A 25,691-nucleotide genomic window follows, 5' to 3' on the forward strand; every position below is an offset into this window, starting at 1 on the left:
GCCAACTAATCTTTGACAAAGCAAACAAAAACATAAAGTAAGGAAAGGACACCCTATTCAACAAATGGTGCTGGGATAATTGGGAAGCCACATGTAGAAGAATGAAACTGGATCCTCATCTCTCATATTATACAAAATTCTACTCAAGATTGATCAAGGAGTTAAATCTAAGACCCAAAACTATAAAAATTCTAGAAGATAACATTGGAAAAACCCTTCTAGACATTGGCTTAAGCAAGGATTTCATGACCAAGAACCCAAAAGCAAATGCAATAAAAACAAAGATAAATAGGTAGAACTTAATTAAACTAAAAGCTTTTGCGTGGCAAAACGAAAAGTCAGCAGAGTAAACAGACAACCCACAGAATGGGAGAAAATCTTCACAATCTATACAACTGACAAAGGACTAATATCCAGAATCTAAAACAAACTCAAACAAATTAGCAAGAAAAAAACAATCCCATCAAGAAGTGGGCTAGGGACATGAATAGACAATTCTCAAAAGAGATACAAATGGCCAACAAACATATGAAAAAATGCTCAACATCACTAATAATCAGGGAAATCCAAATCAAAACCACAATGCGATACCACCTTACTCCCACAAGAATGGCCATAATCAAAAAATAATAGATTTTGGTATGGATGTGGTGAAAAGAGAACACTTCTACACTGCTGGTGGGAAAGTAAACTAGTGCAACCGCTATGGAAAACAGTGTGGAGATTCTTTAAAGAACTAAAAGTAGAACTACCATTTGATTCAGCAATCTCACTACTGGGTATCTACCCATAGGAAAAGAAGTCATTATATGAAAAAGATTCTTGGACATGCTTGTTTATATAAGCACAATTCACAGTTGCAAAAATGTGGAACCAGCCCAAATGTCCATCAATCAACGGGTGGATAAACCGTGATATATATATGATGGAATACTACTCAGCCATAAAAAGGAATGAATTAATAGCATTCACAGCAACCTGGATGGGAATGGAGACTATTATTCTAAGTGAAGTAACTCAGGAATGGAAAACCAAACATCGTATGTTCTCACTCATAAGTGGAAGCTAAGCTATGAGGATGCTATGGCATAAGAATGATAAAGGGACTTTGAGGATTCAGGGGAAATAGTAGGAAGTGGATAAGGGATAAAAGCCTACAAATTGGGTTCAGTGTATAATACTCTGATGATGGGTGCACCAAAATCTCACAAATCACCACTAAAGAACTTACTCATGTAACCAAACACCACCTGTTCCCCAAAAACCTATGGAAATAAAAAAAAAAGAAAATAAAGAAAGAAAAAAAAAAGAAAAATGAATGAGAAAGCACTCAATGCACTGACGTGGGAAGAGCTCCAAGATACAGTGATAAGTGAAGACTGAGGTGCAGAATACTGCTGCTCACCTGTACACTTTCATTTGCTCATAAACACACTTTTTTGCTGAGAGAAAATATTGAAGGATTCTCAAGAAAACAGTAAAAGTGTTTTCCCATGGGAGAAAGGGGAATGAGGCAGATTGGAGCAGAAGTAAGAAAAAGACTGTCTACTATATACCTCTTTATATTTTTAGTTTTTGAACCATGTAAATGTATTATTCCCCCCCAAAAAAATTTTCAGTTCTTTTTAAGTAGAATTTGAGTGTGTACCACAATATGATTCTCAAAAAACTCATTAAAATTACATTACTCCAAGAGTTTGAAACCATTATAAAATCAATAAAACCTTTCAATGGCCCTGATATGAATACATATGTAATGAATTTTATTAGCATATAAATATAAGTGAATGAATAAACACATTCAAAATAATGCGTTGTTCAAATGAAAATGTAGCAGTTACCTGCTTTATCAGTTGTCCTAAAAACTTCATTATCTCTTAGGTAGTAAATTGGACAGGCACATTTAAATATATCCTTTCAGGTCAGTGAATGGTCCTAAAAATGGAGTTTATGGACAGTCGCAGGTTGTCAAAATCATCTATGGTGACAATGTTATGGGGAATATAACTAATACAATTATATATCTTTTGGGCTTGACACAAAATGATGTTCTTTTGCTTGTCCTATATCAATTTATTTAGGGAAATCATCCTTCTACTATTCTCTCTCTTTATCTGCCTTTCTCTCTTTCTCTTTCTCTCTCTCTCACACACACACACACACCCACACATTTTGTGTAATTTAAGTGCAGCAGTCAATCAAGTGGCCTACCTCCCCTGCCACAGAAGTAGCAAATGTTGACTGGTGTATTCCATTCTCCCAGCTACCTGGATTCCAGGGGTGAACATAAGACCAAAGTCTGGCCAATTAGAGCCATTGGATAAGCAGTAGAGACTGTTCTAGATGAATGAAAGAAGAGGGTTTCTGTACTTTTGAAATTACAAGCTCTAAGAATCGAATATGCCTATAGCTGCCAGGGCATGTTATTGCTACCCTTTTTGAAAACAAACCCAACTTAGTGAAGACAACGGGGAAATTAATAAAATGAAATTAATCATGATATTATTGGTGAACATTGGATCCAGCCATGCCCTAAGCCAGTCCATCTTTGGATTTACTAATTCATGAGCCAATGAATTCCCTCTTTTGTTGCCATTTTGAAACATAGCACAACTGTTCTTCAATACAATCTTTATGATTATTACCTGTACATATTCCAGAGTTTCTTTGGAAACTCTGGTCTGTCTTGGGATTATGTCTTAATTTACCTGGAAAATTCAGAAAGTGTAGACTACAAAATTTAGGAGATTCAGAGAAATTCTTCATGTGATTAATGAATCTGGAGCAGGGTACTGAAGTTCTTTCATAACAAGGGATGTGCTGTAAGATAGAGGAGAAAAATACACACAAAAAAATTAGGTCAATGGCTCCAAAATAATTCATGCCACCTAGCACTCTTACTTCCCTAAAGTGAGTGATATTTTTAAAATATTTTTGTTTCTTTATTCTTTAAATGAAACAATCCTGAAAACAATCACAGTTAACTCTAGTTACCTTTACATGCACATTCCTCTTATGTATTCATTAAAGAGGCTAATTAACTTAATTATTTGTTCTTTGAAAAAATCTTATTCAGTTACACTATATGCTAGATATTATTCTAGACAGTGGGGATACAAGAGGAGAAGTCTCTGCCCTCACGAAATTGACGTATTAGTGGAGAGTGACAAAAAAAAACAAATATATCTACAATAGATTGGATGGTGATTTTTCTATTGCTAAGATGAAAAACATAAAATAAGAGATACATTTTCATACAGGGTGATACATTTTCATACAGGGTGACATGAAAACAAAGATTCACAGGCTCAGATGGAGTAGCCATGTGAGGTCTTGGTTGAGAGTCATTCCAAGCACTGGGAACAGCCAGTGTGTGAAAGAATGGAGAGGCAGGTGATAGGGAAGGGTGTCAGAAGGTGGGGGAGAAGAGGCTCTTAAATCAAGCTTTGTCACCTTGAAATGGCAAAAACAGAAAATAAAGAGGAGAAAGAGCTACAAAGATATTGGATAAATAATATGAAATAAGGTCAAAAGTAAGGATCCAATTTGATTTAAATCAAAAACTATTCATTCTAAAACCTAAAACTATAAAAACCCAGAAAGATAACCTAGGCAATAGCATTCTGGACATAGGACTTGGCAAAGATTTCAAGAGAAAGACACCAAAAGCAATTGCAACAAAAACAAAAATTGACAAATGGGATCTAATTAAACTAAATAGCTTCTACACAGTAAAAGAAACTATCAACAGAGTAAACAGACAACCTACAGAAAAGGAGAAAGTATTTGCGAACTATGCTTCCAACAATGGTCTAATACCCAGAATCTATGAGGAACTGAAACAAATTTACAAGCAAAAAACAAACAACACCATTAAAAAGTGGACAAAGGACCTGAACAGAAACTTTTCAAAATAAGACATACATGTGGCCAACAAGCACATGAAAAAATGCTCAACATCACTAATCATTAGAGAAATGCAAATCAAAACCACAATGAAATACCATCTCACACCAGTTAGAATGGCTATTACTAAATGTCAAAGAATAACAGATGCAAGATTGCAGAGGAAAGAGAACACTTATACACTGCTGATGGGAGTGTAATTTAGTTCAGCCATTGTGGAAAGCAGTATGGCACTTTCTCAAAGAACTTAAAATAGAATTATCATTTGATCCAGCAATCACATTATTAGATATATATACCCCCAAAGGAATATAAATCATTCTAACATAAAGATACATGCACGTGTGTCTTCCTTGCAGCACTATTCACAATAGCAAAGACATGGAGTCAACCCAAATGCCTATCAATGTTGGACTGGATAAAGAAAATGTGGTACATATACACCGTGGAATACTATGCAGCCATAAAAAAGAATGAGATCATGTTTTTTGCACCAATATGGATGAAGCTGGAGGCCATTATCTGAAGCAAACTAACACAGAAACAGAAGCCTAAATACCACATGTTCTCACTTATAAGTGGAAGCTAAAAACAAAAAAACATGGATACTAGAAGAGAAACAAGAGGCACTAGGGCCTACTTGAGGGTGGAGTGGAGGAGGAGGGAAAGAATCAGAAAAAATACCCTATGGGATACTATGCTTATTACCTGGTGAGGAAGTTATCTGTACACCAAACCCCTGTGGTACACAATTCACCATATAATAAGCCTGCACTTGTACTCCTGAACTAAAATAAAAGTTAAAAATTAATAATATAAATAAATAAAAACCACTCATTAAACATGTAATCAGAACCAACTTCCCATTGGTTTGATGTGTAATTTTTATTGTTTGGATATGATTAGATACTATCGATTCAGATGATTTGGATATTATATACATTTGGATATTGGATATTAATGGATAGTACTATTTGGATATTGTGAATATTATGTGTTCAGGATAGCATTAACTTACTGAGTCTGTACAGGATCAAATCATCCCTGCATAAGCAATAGTATCCTACTGAAAGGGTAAGGTTTTCATCTTGTCACTTCATACGGCCTATCACTCACCCAACTCTACCCAACCCCTGAGAAAAAGGTTTGTGCCTCAAACCAGAAAAAAAGCTAAGTGGGAGGTTCCTAGGAGGGCACTGGAGTAGGAACTCTCTCTTTTCCATTACTATGGATCAAGGAGGCAGAGACGGAAGCTTAAGAAGACACACACCTCTTAAATGGCAAGAGGCAGCTGGGACTTGAGAGACCCAGTCCAGTTGTACCAGTCACGGAGCATGGGAGATTAACTAAGGAAGGGTCAGAAACCCCTTCTTTATAAGACTTTTTTGCTGCTAGCATTTTCTTTCTTTATATTTGCTTGATATTGAGTAAAGTCTTTCTTAAAAATCATCACAGACGAGCTAAAATAAGTGAAAGGGAGAGAATTTCTACGATTTTAAAGAGAGAGGAGTACCATAGGAACAGCAGTGATTCCAAGAGAGGGCTTGAGAGAAAGTGAGACAAAAATTATTTTCCTGACTTGGTTAGAGCCACTGTCCATCTGGACAGCATGTATGCATGGGCAATCTTGGAGGTGACAATTCAGAGCAGGGGTTATAAAATCATGTAGGCCCACATCCAAGTCTCATCTCCACATCTTGATCTCTATACAAGCTAGGGCAACTTACCTTCTCTATTCCTGTTTTTACCTTTACAAAATGGGGCTAATGCTATCCTGCAACAACTATTACCCCAATTTTACAGATGAAAAACTAAGTAACTTATCAAAATTACAGAAGTAGTAAGTATTGAAAGCAAGTCTCAAATCCACTCTTTCCTACTCTGAAGCCCATGTTTTTAACCCCATTCCATACTGCTTCCACATTTTAGAGTAAGCACAGCCAGCAATATAAGTGTCCAAAAGAGAAACTAGAAGATCACCCTGGCCTCCACTTCCTCACTTATCCCTCAGATCTATGCACAGCCATTTTCTGTCAACCTCACCCTCTCAATGTCCTCCAGTCCCATTCCCTCCTCTGCAGTCCTCTGCCACCTATTAGCATCTTCATCCACATCCCTGCTTGCAGTTCGCCTCCATTGAATTCTCTTTCTCACATTATCTTTCTAAATCCCAAGTCTAAATATGGCACTGGCCTTCTTAATAGTGTTCACTGATTTCCCACCATTTAAACAGTGGTTCTCAAACTGTATCATGCATAAAAATCACCTGGTGAACATGTTAAATGCAAATTTTGATTCACATATGTCTAAGGGGATAAGCCTAGGGATGTGCACTCTTAGCAGTCATCCCAGGTGACTGATACAAGTGATCAACTTCTTGTTTCTCCAAGTGTGGCTCAGGACCCAGCATCACCAACATTACCTGGGAGCTTGTTAGATATGAAGATTCTCTGGCCTCACCCTAAAACCTGCTGGATCAGGATCTGAATTTTAACAAATCCTCAGCCCATCACACTCTGACCTAAAGAACCAAACACAGAGTCCTTTCTATGGTATAGGAGGCTGGTCATGACCCACCATCTTTTTATCTCTTGCCCTCAACCCCATCTCACAGGACTCTCTCCTCTGTGATCCAAGTATGACAAAGTAGGAAAACTGAGGCACCAAAAAGCTAAGGCAGTGAATCTCATCTTCTTCATCTTGGTCAGCCCAGTGCCTAGCACAGTCCCTATTACATGAGTCATGTTGATTCATTGATATATTTTGAATTTAACTGAATGGAATTAATTTATGTTTTAAAACAAATTTTGAAATGCAGTATTATATTCAAATTGCACCTTTCATCAAGGTATGATTTACTGAAGTGAAAAAGAACGAATGAAGACAAACGCAGTCCATATCATGGACCAGATGCATTTTGCTTCTTAAAACACCTTACATTTCTTCATTGGGCAGGGGAGATGGGTACTGATTCCTCTCTGGGAAGACACTGTGGCTTTTAGTTGATTCACTGCCTGAAGTCAAACCCGTGCTCTATATATGGAAGCACAACCCCCACCTTTTTTCTTTTAAGATGTGCAAACTTTCACCACAAAGATACAAGAACAGTAAATATTGATCTTCTTGATGGATGGCGCACCTCACGCCACAGGCCACTCAAGCATCTGCTCATTACCACCAGCCCTCCCCTTTGTTGGGAAATAATGCCAAGTGGCCTCATGTGCTATTGGCTGTAGATTGCAAATATTTAAAAGAAATAAATTTCTCTGAATGAAAAGCACCTTTCTTTGTTATCTAACCCCCTCTCCTCCCAAGTCATGTTGATTTTGGGGCTGTGCACACTCCCAGCACCTGTACTTTTCAATTGTTTGCCTGCCAAGAACACTGTGGTTTTCTTGCTTGGTTTTAGAAGCCATTCTAAGTACAGTAGCCAATGAAGGCATATTTTCTTTCTCTCTTGGCAATATGTAAAGGAAGTTTCAACTTTAGGACACCTAGCAGCAACTGTAATTAGAGGACAAGGAAAGAAATTGGAGTTTCTCCATCTCAGTATTCGTCCCACATGATCATGAAAAATGTACCACCACTGCAGACCAAAACCAAAAGTGTAGGTTTCTTCAACAGCCTTATTATTTGGCAGAAAGTTTTCTAAATTGGTTTTGCTGAAATCCAGAATCATTCTTTGGTGGAAAAGTAAGATCTGGACAATAAGATAAGAATGGAATTTCAGCAAGTGGAAAATCAATTTGTGATTGAGAATAGCCACTGGGTATACAAATCCAAGTGTCTAAATATAAAAATGTTGGATCAAACTATTATTTCCTCTACATGTACATGGAGCATTATCAATTTGATATGGTATCATCATGCCCTGTGTGATTTTAATCATGGCTCTTAATCTCTTACCACTGAGGCATATGCAATGCAGTGTTAAGGTGAAATAACCTACTGCCAAGTGTTGTGATCTGATCAATGCTGATGGCAATCTGGGTCTGGAGACAAATGATGTGTGTGTAAGCCTTTAGTCACTCTCTTACACTAAGCTGAATTCTAATTCAAAGGGAATGCTGCAACCTCTATTACCGCCACCACTTTTGTCACTTTTTATTTCCCTACATACTTTTATTCTACTTTCATGAATGAGTATTTGGGGATTTACTCTTCCCCAGTTCTTGATCCATATAGTTTGGACAAAACAAATGCCCAGATCTGAGCACATCACATTCCATTGGCTGCTTGGATTGGAGTTCAGAACCAGCGAGATATAATGGGATATTTTGAGATTTCCAAGATTGAGGTTTGATTGTGAGGATGATAGAGTCTGTGGCTGCTGCAGCTATTTCACCAGCATGAGGCAAGCGTCTCTTGGCTTTGAATTACTTCTCTGGTAAGCTAGCTTGAGCTGGGTAAGCTGTAATTTCTTGCCTGTTCTGCCTGGTGTCAAGAGATCTGTATTTGTGAGATGAGGGTTCAAAATGTAGTCTGTGTTTATGGAAGTTTATTTCACTCTAGGTCAGGGGTGTCCAATCTTGGGCCACACATAAAATACACCAACACACACAATAGCCAATGAGAAAACACACACACACACAAAATCTCATAATATTTTAAGAAAGTTGATGAATTTGTGTTGAGCCACATTCAAAGCTGTCCTGGGCTGCATGTGGCCCATGCTGCATCCTGGGCCATGTGTGGCTTGCTCCTGGTTGCTTTTGTTCAACCTAGAGCAAGAAGGTTGGACAAGCTTTCTCTAGATAAAACTGACCAGTTCTGATAAAGATGATTCTGATAAGGACAATGCTCACTTTGTCTTAGTTGGCATCAATCTCCAAACAAACAGTTAAGCCAAAATATTCTAGGTAATTTACGTATTCCAAAAATGAAAGAGATGATATTTGCTACAACTTACAACCCTTACAACTAAAATGAAGTATTTTGTTGTTGCCAATGTAAGTAGTAAGCCATGGAGTAATGAGCTGAAGTGACTCTCTCTCTATTTGCACTGGATTAGCAAGACCTCCATGGAATTGCTTTAAATTATATATAAATCATAAAGCCACTTTCCGTTTCTTGTAAGACTTGAAAATTATAGGAAATGTCAGGAGAAACATAAAAATGACATTTAATAAATTTAAATTTAAATTCAGAGTTATCCAAGACCGATTTGAATGAAAATTTAAATCTTTTTAGAAAAATTATTCTGTAAGAATCATCAGCTCTAGATGTACTAAAATTTACATTTCAGAATAATTTATCAGAAATGTATCCCAGTGTTGTTGGAGTCTGTAAAATACTCAACAGTTTTAGGGACAGTTGTATCAGTAAAAAGATTCTCCTCAAAGTAAAAATTATCAGAAATGATTTGCAATCTTAAAGATGAAATTGTTAAAAGTATAACTTATAATGACCTAGTAAAGGAATGTGCAGAAAGCAAGCCCCAAAAAACGGCTTATGATCAATTAGGATATCACATAGCAACATATTATTATTTATTGCATCATAGAAAATTATGACACCAAAATATTAATTTGTTCAGGTTGTAGGTTCAGATTGTCATTCATGTATTGCTATTACCCCATTATATTTTATAATTAATAACATAGTTATAAAGAAAAAAGTTTTACATTTTAGTATTATTAACTACCCTTTCTTCTGCTTTCATTTTACACTGGGCTCCACAAATTATGTAGCTTGCCCTGACTGTCTCTGTACAATTTTTAAGGCTAAGCCTTACATTCTCATAGTCAAATGGACAAGGTCAAAGGCTGTCAGCCAGATGAAGGAATTCTATATTTCTCACTCATGACATTTGGAGGTGGCCCTTCTCCTAACCTGCAAGATCACTTCCTACCAAAGCTTAAAATCTGAGACCAAAATCTTGCCACTTTGAAAGAAAATAATATCTACCATCTACTGAGTGTATTCAATTGACCATATATTGCCTCAAGTTAGACAGAAGATTGTTTATACAAGTGCACATACATTTTTGAAAATTTCCGTCTTACTTACACACACGTTTAGTGCAGCACTCTTTACAATAGCAAAGACTTGGAACCAACTAAAATGCCCATCAATGATAGCCTGAATAAAGAAAATGTGGCACATATACACTAAGGAATAATATGCAGACACAAAAAATAATGAGTTTGTGTCCTTTGCAGGGACATGGATGAAGCTGGAAGCCATCATTCTCAGCAAACTAAAACAGGAAAAGAAAACCAAACACCGCATGTTCTCACTCATAAGAGTGGGAGTTGAACAATGAAAACACACGGACGCAGGGAGGGGAACATCACACACCAGGGCCTGTCGAGGGGTGGGGGGCAAGGGGAAAGAGAGCATTAGGACAAATACCTAATGCACACGGGGCTTAAAACCTAGGTGATAGGTTGACAGGTGCAGCAAACCACCATGGCACATGTATAGCTATGTAACAAACCTGCACATTCTGTACATGTATCCCAGAACTTAAAATAATAATTAAAAAAAGAAAATTTCCCTGTCTTTTAGCATCAAAAGCTGGTATAGTCTGATACCATTATGTTCCTTTGTTTGTGATCTATCTGGGAGATGTTTGTTTTATTTGTATTCTTTGTTCTTACATCTCTGAAAACCTTTATGATCGCTTTGTCACTATTGAAATAACATTATAACAAAGCGTCTTAGTGTGGGTTTTCTTTCATTATACTGGGCACTCGAGTAAGCCATATCAATCTGGAAATTCCTGTCTTGCAATTCTATAAATATTTTTTCTTTTTTAGGAATAATTTTCTCCCCTCTGTGTTCTCATTCTCTTTCTCTCTCTCTCACTCTCTCGCTCTCTTGCTCTCTCCCCTCTCTCTCCTTCCATTTTTAAGGCTTTTTCTTTCTACTTTCTAAGGGCTTCCTTTAACTTATCTTTTCACTCTTATGCTGCTCTTTTTAAAAATCTTGGTTTTCACACATTTAATTCCTGTCTATTTCTTCTTGTTGCTGTCACTTTTTAAAATATGGCATCCTGTTCTTATTTAATGGATGTTCTCTCTTCCCTTATTCCTGAGTATTTTGATCTTAGGGTCTGGGCTTGCCTTAGTAGTGTTAGATTTGTGTTCATATTCTTTGGTTCCCTGTGTAGTCTCAGTGTCTTCTGAGCTTCTCTCTTCTGCTTGTTTTCATTTATCTTATGTTAAAAGCCTTCCTCAAGGATCCTTGAGAGCCTTGACTGTCATTCATATTTAACAATAAGGCACTAAAAGGCTGACTGCAGCTCTGGATTCACTCAGTCAGGGCTTATGACCAGTGGGCTTCCCTGAAGCATGATGGGGCAGCCAGCCTACCTTTCCAATGACAGGTCCCTCACCGTCAGAATGGGAAAGGCTTTCCCCTGGTATGTCCTCCAAACACCAGCCCAAGAATGTATTTACCAGACCGGTAGCATTCTGGGTAGAGAGCAGGAGGAAAGGGCCCGAGTGTCCCACAGGCCACTATATAAAACTTCAAGAAACCCCCACTTGGAGTCCCCACCTCATCCCTGAGCTGGGAGTCCTTCTGGCCTAATTTTGCCAGAGAATAAATCTTTGGCCCAACTCTGCAGGGTGAGCCAAGAGGAAATAGAACTCTGCATCCAGCCCCTCAACAGGCCCCTTTTCTAAGCCCTGTGTGATATAAAACTTCAAGAAATCCCCACTTGGAGCCCCCACCTCATCCCTGAGCTGGGAGTCCTTCTAGCCTAATTTTGCCAGATAATAAATATTTGTCCCGACTCTGCAGGGTGAGCCAAGAGGAAATAGAACTCTGCATCCAGCCCCTCACCAGGCCCCTGTTCTAAGCCCTGTGTGCATTCCCTGGTTTAGAAGATATGGAGAACCTTCAGGATCCAGGTTTTTCTGGGGGGTAGCATGAATTGACTCACTTCTCCTCATCAGGCCCCTGTGTAGACTGAAGTTGGGAGTCTCTTCATTCTGTTAACTCAGTTATCACTTTTTAACCAACTTCACAGCTTTCCAAAAATTGTTGAAATTCCTCACCTAGCATAGTCTTCTCTCTTTGTCTTTATCCTTGTGTGTGAATGCATTTTGTTTTAAAGCAGGGCGTTTCAATCTTTCAAAATCATGTGACATTAAAAATGGATAATAGTTGTAGGGAATGCTGAGGTAAATGGAAGAAGCTACTCAAAGCCAGGGGGAACTAGCCTGAGCTGACCTGGCTATTCCAGCTCCTACACGACCACCAAAAGGACTCAATAAATTTATATTTCTGCCCACATGCAACCTATTTGCAGCATACCATTCAGAGGCTCTGTTTCACCACTAATTTTACAGAGTTTAGGGAAGGGGATATAAATAAGTATGGCCAGTCTACCATGTTTGACCAGATACCCTCACTGCTCACTCGTCTACACTGTCTAGATTTGGATGATTTTTTTTTGTCCTGTGGCTTTCCATCTCGCGGTCCTGGAGTATCCATCCAGCTTCTTCAAAAGGCACCCTCCCAATTCTTTTTACCAGGATCACCATAGGCACCAACTTGTCTCTATGATTATTCTCCCTGAAAGTAGTAACGGCCATGCTTCTTGCCTCACTATCCCCATCCAAGGCAAATCCTGGACCCCATGAGGAATCACTTAAGTTGCAGGTACCTGGACCTCAGACACATTCAGCCTGGTCTCCGGTCACTGGAGAGAGAGGGGATTCTACCTCAGCCAATGAAACAGAATTGTGATAAAGACAAAGGGAATAATCTAAAAGTAGCTAACACACAGCTTGGCAGAGCAGTATAACATATGCTCTAGATTATGGGATTTGGAATTCGTACCTGAGTTGGAATCCTGCCTCTACCATTTACTGGCTATGTGATCCCAGGAAAATTACTTCACTTCCCTAAGCTTCAATAGCTTGATCTGGAAAACAAGATTTAAGAGTAACAATTGTTGCTGTGAATGTTTAAGTGGAAAAGCAACCACAAAGTGCCTAGCACAGAAGTGGAAAGCAAATGAATGGAAAGAAAATATCAATGAAAATTGAAAGGGAAAAGATAATGTTTGCAAATGAAGAAAAGATAGGGTTTTAAAAAAATTAAACAATGAATGAAAAAGGTGAAGACTACAGTTTACACACACACACATAGACACTTAGGTCTCCACCATCCACAGAGAAGAAGGAGATACATAGATATATAGATATAAATATAGACAAAAATCACAATTCTCAATATCATCTGAGGTTTTATATGTGATCATGGTTCTAGAAATCAGCTTTCTGAAGTTGTTTTCCAGGGGAAGCACAAAGTTACTATCTCCACTTAGGTATTAATTATCCACCCAAATGGGAACAGCCATCCTCACCTATTGTTAGCTTTCTTTTTACAAGAGCATAAATAAAAATACAACTGATGTCCCATCTCATTATCTGCCTCCCTCAGACACCAGCCCACACATTATTCTATGCTGCAAAAAGAGCTCAGTGTGAATATTTGAGAATGATACATTGAAGATGCATATGGATACAAGGCCAGACCATCACACGCTTCTAACTATGTGCTCTAAGGTGTCAAAGGAAAAAAAAATACTAACTTGGGAGGAAATATAAAATAGATCAACATCTCCTTGACAGCTATTGATAGATATATTACTAGACCTAAAGATGTTGCTTCTTAAGAAAACATAAATTCAAGTTCCTTCCAGGTTCTCTGTAGTGATGGGGTTTGGATCATGCTTGGACAAAGGAATCATAATTCAATTATCCAATGATTTATTACAATACATTTTGCCCACACTGGATATTTGGATGTGTAAACATCAGAGTATTACCCTCCCTTCCATCCCAGGCTTCGCATTTCAGATTTCATTAGCCAATAAAGCCAGGTTTATTTATAATAAAGTTAAGCCCTTCAAACCACTGACCATGGAAACCAGATTTTGAAATAATTCAGATTTGTGTTTCTGTTCTTTCTAATTAAGGGTAATATCGGGAAGCACAGACAGTGGGTAGCATTGTTCGAGCACCATGGATTTAAGCAAGAAAATCTGATTATCAGCTCATGTCAGAAGCCAAGCGATAATGCAGCTTAGCATTCATTTGGGCTTTTTCTTTAGCCAAAAGATAATTACCGTTAGTGAGGCCTTACGTAAGTGTATCTAATATCTAAGGCCCTAAAATTTATGAATAGCAAAAGCACACAATAGGCAAAGAAGAATTACTGTATTTATTATTTCTATGGCTTGTTCCACCATGATAATTTCATTATCTAGTAAAGTTGAACCTCTAAAATCAAAGTATAATTTCTTAAAGGACAAGAAGTTAAATATGCTGGCAAGGTTTTTGGCCTGACTTCCTCCAGTGAAAGTTATTTCTAATGAATAAGAAGTAGACCAACTAGAATTTTCATAGAAAATTTACTAAAGGAGACTCAAAGTTACCTATTGAGGTCACTGCATAAACTGATGTTAAGCTTCTGTGAGTTTTTTTTTGTAAACTGTTATTTCTCAATCTTATGCTGCAGGAAAAATCTGAAATTTGAAAAGCACTTCTTGGCAAAAGCAGGATGGCGTCAGAGTGCTCATTGCTGAATACAAGTAATGTCGGTAAGTATCATAAAGAATAAATGCTGGAAACCCAGAGTGGGGAAATTATTTAAACGAGGAATTAGAACTTTGTTGTATAAAACCAAATCTAATTATGAGGATGAATAAAATCAAGTTGTAAAATTTGCAAGGTAAGTTAGCTGAGATTCTCCAAACCATAAAGAAGCAACTGCTTTTGAAAGAGAAAAATAGCATTATTTTCCTTAAGTATATGTTTTATTTAAAAGTACATTTTATTTTCTTGCTTATTATAAACTAACAGCAACTAACATGTTATTGAGTACCTGCTACAGACCAGGCACTGTTCTAAACACTTTAGACATTTTTAATTCATCAAATCCTCACAATAACCTTAAGAAATCAGTACTTTATTATCCCCATCCTACAGATGGGGAAAATGAGTGACAGAGTGGTTAAATAACTTGTCCATCTGGCTCCCATCACTCCAAATTGTATATATAGGGTACCTGATATTCATCCTCGTAATCTGAGTTGGTTCTATCTCTCAAATTTCTAACCTCTAGTACAAATAATTTTTCCCCTCTGGGTTCTCAGAAAACTTATTTTCTGTGATATGTCTCGAGCTGCTTGTATTACAGAAATACTCATTCTGACACCATCCTGAAGCAAAAGGAAATGTATTAGGACTCGTCAGAGTAGTTACACTGCTGGCTCAGGCACTAACAACTCCCCAACATTGAGCAAATCACTAAACTGAACACTAGTCAAACAGGAACAATGTTCCCTTCCCTTCCTACTTCTCATGGTTCTTAAGACAGTATGGAGAATCCAAAAGATCTTAGAGAAGTATGGAATGTTCTATAGAGCTGAGCACATTGACAGGATAATGCAATTGTCAAAGGATGCAAACACAGGGTGAAGGTGTCCCAAGCAAAGCTCTTAGAATCAGTAACTAGCACACTCCCCACCTTTCCATACTCTTCTCTTGAGCTCTTACTTGTAGCTGAGGTTTATTTGAGGGAGGGAAAAGAAAGGGGAAAACATTGTTGATGATGACAACAACAACAACAATAATAAATAGGTGTACTCATCAGCACTCAGAAGCAATGTGTGCAGTGAACCAAAGCACAGACGCTGGAGCTAGACTGCCCAGATTGGATCCTGGATCGGGCACTTGGGCAAATTGCTTTATCTTGGGCCGGGTGCGGTGGCTCACGCCTGTAATCCCAGCACTTTGGGAGGCCGAGGCAGGCGGATCATGAGGTCAGGAGATTGAGACCATCCTGGCTAACATGGTGAAACCCCGTCTCTACTAAAAATACAAAAAATTAGCCAGGCGTGGTGGTGGGTGCTTTTAGTCCCAGCTACTCGGGAGGCTGAGGCAGGAGAATGGCATGAACCTGGGAGGCGGATCTTGCAGTGAGCCAAGATCGCGCCACTGCACTCCAACCTGGGCAACAGAGTGAGACTCTGTCTCAAAAAAAAAAAAAATTTTGCTTTATCTTTCTCTGCCTCAGTCTCCTCATCTGTACAGTGAAGACAATAATAGTCTCTACTTGATTGGATAGTTATGACAATTAAATGACAATATTCATAGAGAATTTTAGAGAATTTAGAGTAGCCTGACAGAATCACCACTAAATATATACAATTGAGAACTGTGAGTAGCAGGTGCCACCAATCCATTGGTTATTGTACTAGCAAAGTAAAAGATGGAATCATGGCTTTTTTTTGTTTCTATTTTCTATCCTCATGAAAAATTAGTAATTCTCTTTCTACTTTGGCCAAACGACTAGAATAGAAAATTGTGCTTCACAATTTCTATGGCTGATTTCATCTACTTCCGATTGCTTTTATATTTTAGTAACAAAATGTCCACGTCAGCATTGTAGAACCATGTTAGATTATTAGGACTTTGGAGATTCATGGAGATTATGTTTATAAAGATGCTAAGGCAATAGTAGCAGAAGACTAAAGAGTCAAGTCAGTAGCAGACACAAAGCAGAAAAAAGTAGAGCAGATGAGCAGTGTATTTCCTGCCCCAAAACCGCTGGCCTTAGCCCATATGCTTTTGCTTTGACCCTAATGAGATCTACTAAAGAGGAAGACCAAATATAGTAGAAATAGACGTACGTCTCCATGGCACTGAGCTAGATGTTTAAATCAACGCACCAAATGCTTGCTACAATACCATGAAATAAAGAGCACGGTGCCTATTTCACAGGTGCAGAAATTATAGCTGAGAGCAGGTGGCTAAACTTGCCAAAGGACAGTTACTCATTCCCCTGCTTCTTCCTACCTTTCTTTCTCTTCCATCCCAAAAAGCTGTCTCTTCAAAATTCAATCCATTCTAGTTCTAGTCTTTCCCCTCTTTCCTCCTACCTTTCCTATATGTTTATCTTTTTCCTTAGTCACTTCAGTTCACTCCAAAATCACTAACCTTTCTAGAGTTCTTTCACTTCTTCTCTATACCCATCACTGATTAACCCAACAAACCAACCTGGCATGGCTGGCCCAAGCAGCAAAGGCACTTTGCTCTTCAAAGACCAGTCAAGATCAGAAGAGGTCAAGATCAGGAATATGCACCTGTACATTGTCCTTGTCACAATATGATACTTACTGCCTGTGCCATGTTTCTTTTATGTATAAATTTCCTCTTCAGGATATAGTGTTCTGACTCATTCTTTTTTTTTTTTTTCTTTTTTTGAGATGGAGTCTTGCTCTGTTGCCCAGGCTGGAGTGCATTGGTGCAATCTTGGCTCATTGCAATTCTCTTGCCTCAGCCACTCGAGTAGCTGAGATTACAGGTGCCTGCCACCATGCTTGGCTAATTTTTTTGTATTTTTAGTAGAGACAGGGTTTCACCATGTTGGTCAGGCTGGTCTCCAACTCCTGACCTCAGGTGATCCACCTGTTTTGGCCTCCCAAAGTGCTGGGATTACAGGCGTGAGCCACTGCGCCTGGCCTCATTCTTTTTAAAAGGACATAGTATTCTATAATATTAAGAATGCATTGAAACAATCCCCAGCTGTTAAATATATAGGTTGTTTCTGGTTTATTACTATCATAAAGAATGCTGCAATGAATAAACCTTGTACATGTATCTCTGTACATGTGAGAGAGTATAAATGCACTCTTGGCAAAAATTGATTTGTGTTTCTCTGGCTCACCATCATATAATAACAACTAATACACATTTTTGAAAATCAGTGAATAAGTAAGCAAATAACTGGGAGTATGGCAATAAACCACAGCCAACATAAATGACATAGCAGTTCAGCCTGCATTACAGAAGTTCATCTATACTTAACCACTCTTGAATTCAACTTTCCTTGCCTATAAAATAACAAAGTATTTTGAAAAACTGTTGAAAGGACTAAAATGAGATAATACCAATAAGGTGCTTAGTCCAGAGCAATGTAAGCTATCATGATTGGGCTAAAATCACCCATCCATGTAAATTGTTTAAATAAGCAGAGCCTAGGTGCTGTCATCATATCATGTACAAGGAAAATCACCCGAAGTGTGTGAGAGCCACAGGGCAGAAAGAACTGTCTCAAGCCCAGAGCAGTGGTTACAGGGATGTAGTGGGTAGATTTTCATGACTCCAGCGTTTTGAATGGTATTCATAGCACTATTCAAAGTGTTGTTATTTGTCTTGATCTTCCAATGACAACTTCAAAAATTAATTTTACAAGTATATAATTTCTTCTTCTTAAAAAAACTGTAATAGCAGCTATGTAAGCACTGAGGAATTTATATGTCATCATAAGCAAAAGATATTTATTAAATGACTGCTTACATGCTAAGCGACATTCAAAAAAAAAGTGGGGGGTGCTCCTGACCCTAGGAGAAACAAAAAGGCAACTAAATATGGTGAAAAGAACACTGGAGCCACCTACGTCTGAGTTTAAAGCCCAGCATTCATTCAACACAATTCAGGTGGTTTGTATACCAGGCACTACATTAAGCGGTGGGTGAACTAATCTACCATACCGTCACTTAAAAGATATTTAACCTTATCAAGTGATTTAGCTTATCTTTGTCTAGGGTGAAGTACCAGCTTCATAATCTTTTTATAAAGGTAACACATGTAAAATACACAGCAGTATTAAGTAAATGGTGGTTTCTCCCACTCCTTCTTGACTGAGGGCTAACCATTCAAGACAGGACACAAACATCAAAACATTAACATGCATACATCAAAGAAAGCATGAACCAATCAGAGACTAAAGAGCAGAATAGTTACATCCAATCAAGTCAAGGAATTACACAGTTATCCCAGAGCTAGAACTTGCACAGAACCTAGCACACAATAGGTATTCAAAGATGTCTATTGACTGGATATAGTGAATCAAGAATTCAAACAATTAGAGCCTCAGGGTTAACAGGAGGCCATGTAACACACTGGGAAGAGTTCAGACATAAAAATTAGGAGACCTAGGTTCGTGTCTAAAGTGTCTGAACCACCAGCCGAATTTTCTTGAGCAAATCATGCCAATCATGGTCTTCTGTAGCCTCAGTCTTCTCATCTGGGAAGCTAGAGGGTTGGGGTACAACTTTACTAAGTACCAATAATTTCAGGTAAAAATGCTCGTCAAGCCTCCACTTTGTATTTTATTTGCTCAGTCTGAAATTGAACTGCATGCAGTTTGTCCCAAAACCCAGAGATGGTTTGAACCAGAGATGGTTCCCAAATTGGTGGACTTGATCAATACATCCACATTTCATTTTTTAACCCGAAAATATAGTGTATAGACTAGTAAGTTAAGAAACACTATTGCTGAAAAAAGAAATATTCCATTTTAAAATCTAAAGACTAAAAATTAACCAGTCACTTCATGTTTTTAGCAAACATACTTACCATTGTGTGGGGTTTTATTGTCCCCTTGGTGAATAGAAATCTTTAAAAATGTATACGCCTGGAACTGAATACCGTGTCAAATCTATTGGCACTGCATGTTTAAACACCTGCATCTCATCACCAGCCCTTCATAATATTGTTAAACAGTAATTACACTTATGATGAGTAATGAATCCAGATATGGTCTTCCTTGAGATGTACTTATTCTTGTGTTAAAAGTAACCCATTAGTAGCATATGAAAGCTTCGCAGGTAAAACAGAATCCACAAATACATCCATATAATACTCAATAAAGTTTTTAAATTGTAATAAATTGCAATGATATTCTCTTCTTTATTGGAGAATCTCACCTTGTTTTTCTGAGAATGATCCATTTTTGTTTACCACGATTCTAAATTTCACTTGCCTAATCAGATTTATATCTTAAAAATAAAAGTTTTACTTTGAAATTTGACCCAAGTTTAATTTTGATTTTTTTCATACTTGTAAGGAGAATGGTAACTTGAGACAAAGGCTAAATTGCCATGGAAGCTACCCTCACACTTGGCTTAAAATCAACCTTTGGTGATGGATATAAAGAGAACCTCAAAGGAAATTATTCACCTACTCCCCAAACCAGAAAGACTACAGCATGCTGATCACTGTGATCAAAAAGGCTCAGCTTCATTAAAAAGAGACACAAATATAAACAACATTGGTCAAAGGAAATAATAGTAACAGCTAGCATGCCTGGCAGCATGGTTCTAGGCATTTTACATCTAACTCACTTGATTCCCACAACAACCATATTAGGTTGGTGTCATTATTACCACATATGCAGATGAGAAAGCTGAGTTGCAGAAAGATAAGACATTTCTCAGAAAATCCCAGGACATAAATTGGCAAAGCCAGGATTTGAACTCAGGCTGTCTGATCCTAGGGTCTGTCTGCATAATCACTATCCTTAACCAATTATTCTGCTTGTGTTTGTCACCCACTCAAGCAGTAGCCACCTCAAAGCAGGTACTAGCAGCCTCAGCATCACATTTGTAGGTGATGTGGAATACAGTTAAGAGCTTGGTGGCAGTTCCAATCTCTACTCCGGAACTGAACTGGCCTTATCAGTACCCTTCTTGCTCTGATTCCCAGTTATCTCCAGCTGAATAACATGGACTTATCTCTGCTCTCCCAAAACGCTAAGTCCTAAAACTCATCTGATCAGTGTCACATCCACCATGGGAAAACGAATGACTCTGGTTAAGTGCTCAAAGTCCTCTACCACTGGCAGTCTTCCTGAAATCATTTTTAATGTAATCTTTTGATCTCAGGCATAGAGTTTATCACAAAAAATTTATGCTACAGAGAGTTAGCATGATCCAAAATACAGCAACTGCTCTTGCAACATAGGATTGCTCTAAAGACTCAAAGCAGACTGCAATTGCACTCCCTTTCCCCAGTTGCTTTTGGTGCAGCTAGCTTTGAAGTGGTTGAACACTCACGCATGTCGGACTGTTGACCGAGACTCCAAGTGCTAGACCTGGGAGGGCATCCTCAGGACCAGACAGGCTGCCCATGCACCTGAACCCCAATCTCTTGGGAAAAATCCCTAACCGCTAGCTCTTCCTCCACCTCCAAGAAGTTAGCATGGACAGTCCCGTTAAACCAAAGTCACATCCGGCAGCTCGCAGTTCACAGCCCTCCCACAGCTCCACATCCCATTCAAATCCCCAGTGCCTTCCTACCAGGCTGAACAGGATCTGGAACCGCTTTGACCATTTGTGAGCACTTCTAGTGCGAAAGGGGAGCCTAGTAATAATTATTCTGGAACTTCAAGTATAAACCTGAATTGTCCTAAGTAAATATGGATGTACCCATGTACCTATCACCTACTATCTTCCCTTCACTTGCTCTAGTCCAGCCCCTTTACTGTGCCTTCAATATCCCGGGCTTGCTATTGCCTCAAGATCTTTGCACTTTCTGTTCCCTCTCCCTGGACACACTTCCTCCAAATATCTTCATGACTTAATCCTTCATCTCCTTCACCTCTTTGCTAAATACTATTATTAGCTTCCAGTGACCACCATATTTTAAAAGTTACCACCCTACACACACACCCTCGTGCACACATGCACAGACATGCTCACGCTTACTCCCCTTGGGTTCTTTACAACCATCGAACTGCCATTTATTTTATTTATTCATTTTGTGTATTACCTGTCTTGTGCAGAACCTCTATATGTGATTGTTCAGTGCAAGCCTTGCCAAGGGGAAGAGGAGTGGGTTGGCCTCAAGCCAACATCCCTCTTGTCAACCAGGGATGGCGGTTGCATCATACAGGAGAAAGTGTCTTCTTCTACCCATTGTACATTTGAACAGAGGCTCCATATATCCTAGCAGTGGCTTGGTCTCTCCCTACTGGAATGTAAGCTCTAATACTGGAAACTATCTTTCGTCTTGCTCACTGTCTATCTCTAATACCGAGAACAATACCTAATATGTCAGAGGTACTCGAAAAATGTTTGTCAAATGAACAGATGAATGAAAACAAGACTGCGCTCTGCCATCATACCTTTTCAAAGTCCTGAGACGTTCCTCTCACTTTTCTAACTGATATTCCCTTCCCTTTCCTCTCTCTTTTTTTCTTTTTTAACACATTTAATGTTACTTTCTTAATCCAACTCAACTTGCAGTAAACAATTTATCTTAACACTGCAAGGTAACTTACAAGGTTTAAAATAATCTCTTTTTAGATAATTGCTCAGCCAATTCAGAATTTAAACCCAATTATTTCAAATGTTAAAGTCATTTTCAGAGTGTCCTCCACTCTTAAGTGTGCACCCTACTCTGCCCCTCCAGCGTGGAGCTTTGCAGGAGAAAAATTTTTCCTTGGTGCCAGAGAAGGGGGGGGTGTTAACTCTGAGTGCCATCTGCTGGGCCATTCCTGGCCTCTGGAGAGTCTCTTCCTGTCTGGCCTTTCTGCTTTGATCTCTCTCCCTGTTTTCTCCATAGCTGATGTAACAGGTCCCAACAGACCTCCAGATGGGTGGGGTCAGTGCCTAAACCCCAGGCTACTCCTGGGCCTGGCTCCTATAGCATTCCTACACCCCACTCTGCATCAAACCAGGAATTCTGGATCCCCTGCCCCATGCCGCTGTTAAGCTGTGGGGAAACTGGGGTGCTTGTCAAGTATACTCTCTTTCTCTCTCCCTCTTCCCCAACCTCTTCTTTCTCTCCTTGAAAATGGGATTCTACTGCATTTGTATTTGCAAAATGTTTATTCTTAAGATGAATGATGGGTACACAAGTTTGTTATAGTTTTCTCTAGACTTTTAGATGCCTGAAATATTTCACACACTCAGAATAAAAGGACATACTACCTTTTCTACTCTACTGCTCTTGCCTTATATTGATGAAGGTCTCCCAAAACTCCAAATGGAAATGAGGAGACACAACATGAATGATTATTATATTCTCTCTGGCCCAGAGAACCTCCTAGACTTTAATAAGACATATGCATGGTTTTCTAGTCTTGGTCAAAACCTACAGTGTTCTCCCTGCTCTGCCTCCTCCGCCTCCTCCTCCTTCTCAGGCCAGAATAGAATAGGGTCATGCAGGCAGCCAGGGGTGGCCTTGGTTGGGACCAAAGATTCTGGGAAGACTGGTGGCCCAGGCTCCGCATAAGCGAGCTTGGGTATGGGCTGTGCTTGCTTTCCAGCCCCTGGGGTTGAGTTTAGCCCATGGTCCAAATTGAGACAGATGACAGTTGTGCTTGGCAACTCAATCTGGAAACCTGACCCATGCCAGGGGGAATGTTCCATCATCCCCAAATCCCTCTTACCAGAGCAGGAAATAGGGGCTCTTGAGAGAAACTGGTAAGGGAGGAAGATGACACTAGAGGGGCCATAGCCTTGAACTGTATAAAACAATATGGGGAATGGGTTGGGGGTGGGGGATTTAAGAATCCCCCCTTCTCAGCAGGACTGAGAAGACTGCTACAGATTCCCATTTCTTTCTGTATTTAGGAGTAGAAAGTGGAATTTGACTATATGCAAAATATCATTAAAGAGTCAGATCCACAATAACTCTGTTCCCCATCGTGAGATGTATCTTCTCAGGATCTGCTCTCCTCTGAGGAGGGAGGCCAAAGGAAAGGAGGAATAAATGAGTCTTTTCCTTCTAGAAGTCAAATTTCAGGTGAATTGCTGCTTTATACTCTCTTTTCTACATATCTCTTATTGTGGTTCTGGAAGCATTTGATGTCTTTCTTCTGAATTCTGTTACCTTGATTGTCCAAGGACTTGTTAACCAGTTCCATCCTTTCCTTTCAATGAAAGAAAAATGTAAAAATTCCACTGTATGCTCCTCTTCCTTCTTCCCAGTATTTGATATTCATTCAACAAGCTACCCAATCAGTTTTGACCACAGAAAAAGTTCTACTCAGGGTAGAAGGTCACAGGGGCAGGGGGCTCCTCAGTGCATCCATTGTCCATGAAGATATAGAGCCCAGAGAAGTCACAAGGCTCAGTCTGATGCAGCTGGGCAGCATGCGTTGTGTCTGCGACTCTCCAAGTTTTCTCTGTTTTCATATTGCCTTGTACCTTAGATCTCTCTGGGGCCATTGTGCTCTTTCCTGAAACACAATCTTTGGAAACTCCTTTCATCATGGTCTGTTGGCAGAGAAATCTCTCAGTTTTTGCTTGTCTTAGAATATCTTAATTTCACTTCTGTTCTTGTAAGATCATTTTGCTAGGTACACAACACTAGATTGTTGTAACTCCCATTACATTAATGATGTTATTCCATTGTTGCCAGCCTCCATCATTGCTGCTGAAGGTTCTACTGTCTGATTTTTATTCCTCTGTATGTGATATAAGAGATCTGTCTTTCCTCCCTGCTCCCTTAGTCACGGTTGCATCCCCAGTATCTGGCACAAAATAATAATAGCTACCACTTATACAGCATTTAACTATGTTCCAGGCAAAGTTCTAAGTGTTTTACCTCATTTAATCTTTATTTTTAATTATGGTATAATATACAGAGCATATAATTTACTGCATTAACTATTTCTGAGTGTATAATTAACGGATATTAAGTACATACACAATGCTCAATAATCATCACCACTATTTCCAGAACTTTTCATCATCCCAAACAGAAACTCTGCATCCATTAATCTATAACTCCCGATTATTACTTTCTCCCCAGCCCCTGGTAACCTCTATTCTACTTCCTCTCTTTATGAATTTGGCAATTCAAATACTACATGTGGTAATCAGGGTTCTCCAGAGAAACAGAACCGATAGGATATATATAGATAAGTAGAAACAGATTTAGTATAAGAAGTCCCTTGATCTGCTGTCTACAAGCTGGAGGCCCAGGAAAGCCAGTGGTATAGTTTCAGTTCAAACCCAGAGGTTTGAAAATCAAGCAAACCACTGGTGTAACTCCCAGTCCAAGTCCAAAGGCTTGAGAAACAGCAAGCCAATGTCCAAGCGCAAGAGATGACATCTTAGTTCAAGCAGAGTGAAAATTCATCTTTTTTCCACTCATTTGTTCTATGTAGGCTCATACAATAAACAATTTAGATGATGCCCACCCCCATTGATGAGGACAGATGATTTTTATTCAGTCTGCTGAGCAAAGAACAGCTAATGCTAATCTCTTTTAAAAATGTTCTCACTGACACATCCAGAAACAATGTTTAACCAGCTATCTGGATATCCCTTAGCCCAATCAAGTTGGCACAAAATGAACCATCACACTGCATATTAGCGGAAGTACATAATATTTGCTCTTTCGTGTCTGGTTTATTTTACTTGGCATAATATTTCCATGGTTCATCCACATTGTATCAAACTCCATTCCTTTTTATGATTGAATCATATTGCGTTTTTTATATATATATATATATATATATATATTTATCCATTCACCTATTGATGGCACTGAGTTTTTGTTTTTAGCCATTGTGAATAATGCTGCTATGAACACTGGTATACAAGTATCCATTTCTCTGTTTTTGATTATTTAGGAATAAAATTGCTGAGTCATATGGTAATTCTATGTTTCACTTTCTGAGGAAACACCAAACTGTATTAACAATCGCTGTACTATTTTACATTCCTACCAGCAATGCATGAGTTTCAATTTCTGCACATTTTTGCCAAAACATATTATTTTTCATTTTTTAAATAACAACCATTATGATGGGTATAAAGTGATACCTCATCGTGGTTTTGATTTACATTTCTCTAATGGTGTTGAACATCTTTTCATGTGCCTATTGGCCATTTGTACATCTTTCTTGGAGAAATTTCTTTTCAAGTCCTTTGCCCATTTTTTAATTGGGTTGGTCTTTTGTTGGTGATGATGACTTTTAATTCTTCATATATTCTGGATATTAACCATATATATCATATA

At 38.7% G+C, this 25,691-nt stretch overlaps 1 protein-coding gene across 13 annotated transcripts in view; it reads right to left on the reverse strand.

The window, feature by feature from the left end:
* The window catches only part of C12H12orf42 (chromosome 12 C12orf42 homolog), a 196,280-nt gene that overhangs the window by 67,055 nt on the left and 103,534 nt on the right, over nt 1-25,691 (reverse strand). For 10 of the 13 annotated variants that reach the window (XM_054664622.1, XM_063786013.1, XM_063786016.1 and 7 more), the window contains one exon: nt 2,709-2,820. The exons of 1 other annotated variant lie outside the window; for it this stretch is intronic. In XM_054664622.1, coding sequence (XP_054520597.1) covers nt 2,709-2,820 — 112 coding nt within the window. Of the gene's footprint in view, nt 1-2,211; nt 2,310-2,708; nt 2,821-12,699; nt 12,783-25,691 lie in introns of those variants that run through there. 2 more of the 13 variants (XM_016924063.2, XM_016924064.2) reach the window with 2 other exon arrangements.

The sequence above is a fragment of the Pan troglodytes genome, chromosome 10, assembly GCF_028858775.2.
Source record: "Pan troglodytes isolate AG18354 chromosome 10, NHGRI_mPanTro3-v2.0_pri, whole genome shotgun sequence".
NCBI classification, from domain to species: domain Eukaryota; kingdom Metazoa; phylum Chordata; class Mammalia; order Primates; family Hominidae; genus Pan; species Pan troglodytes.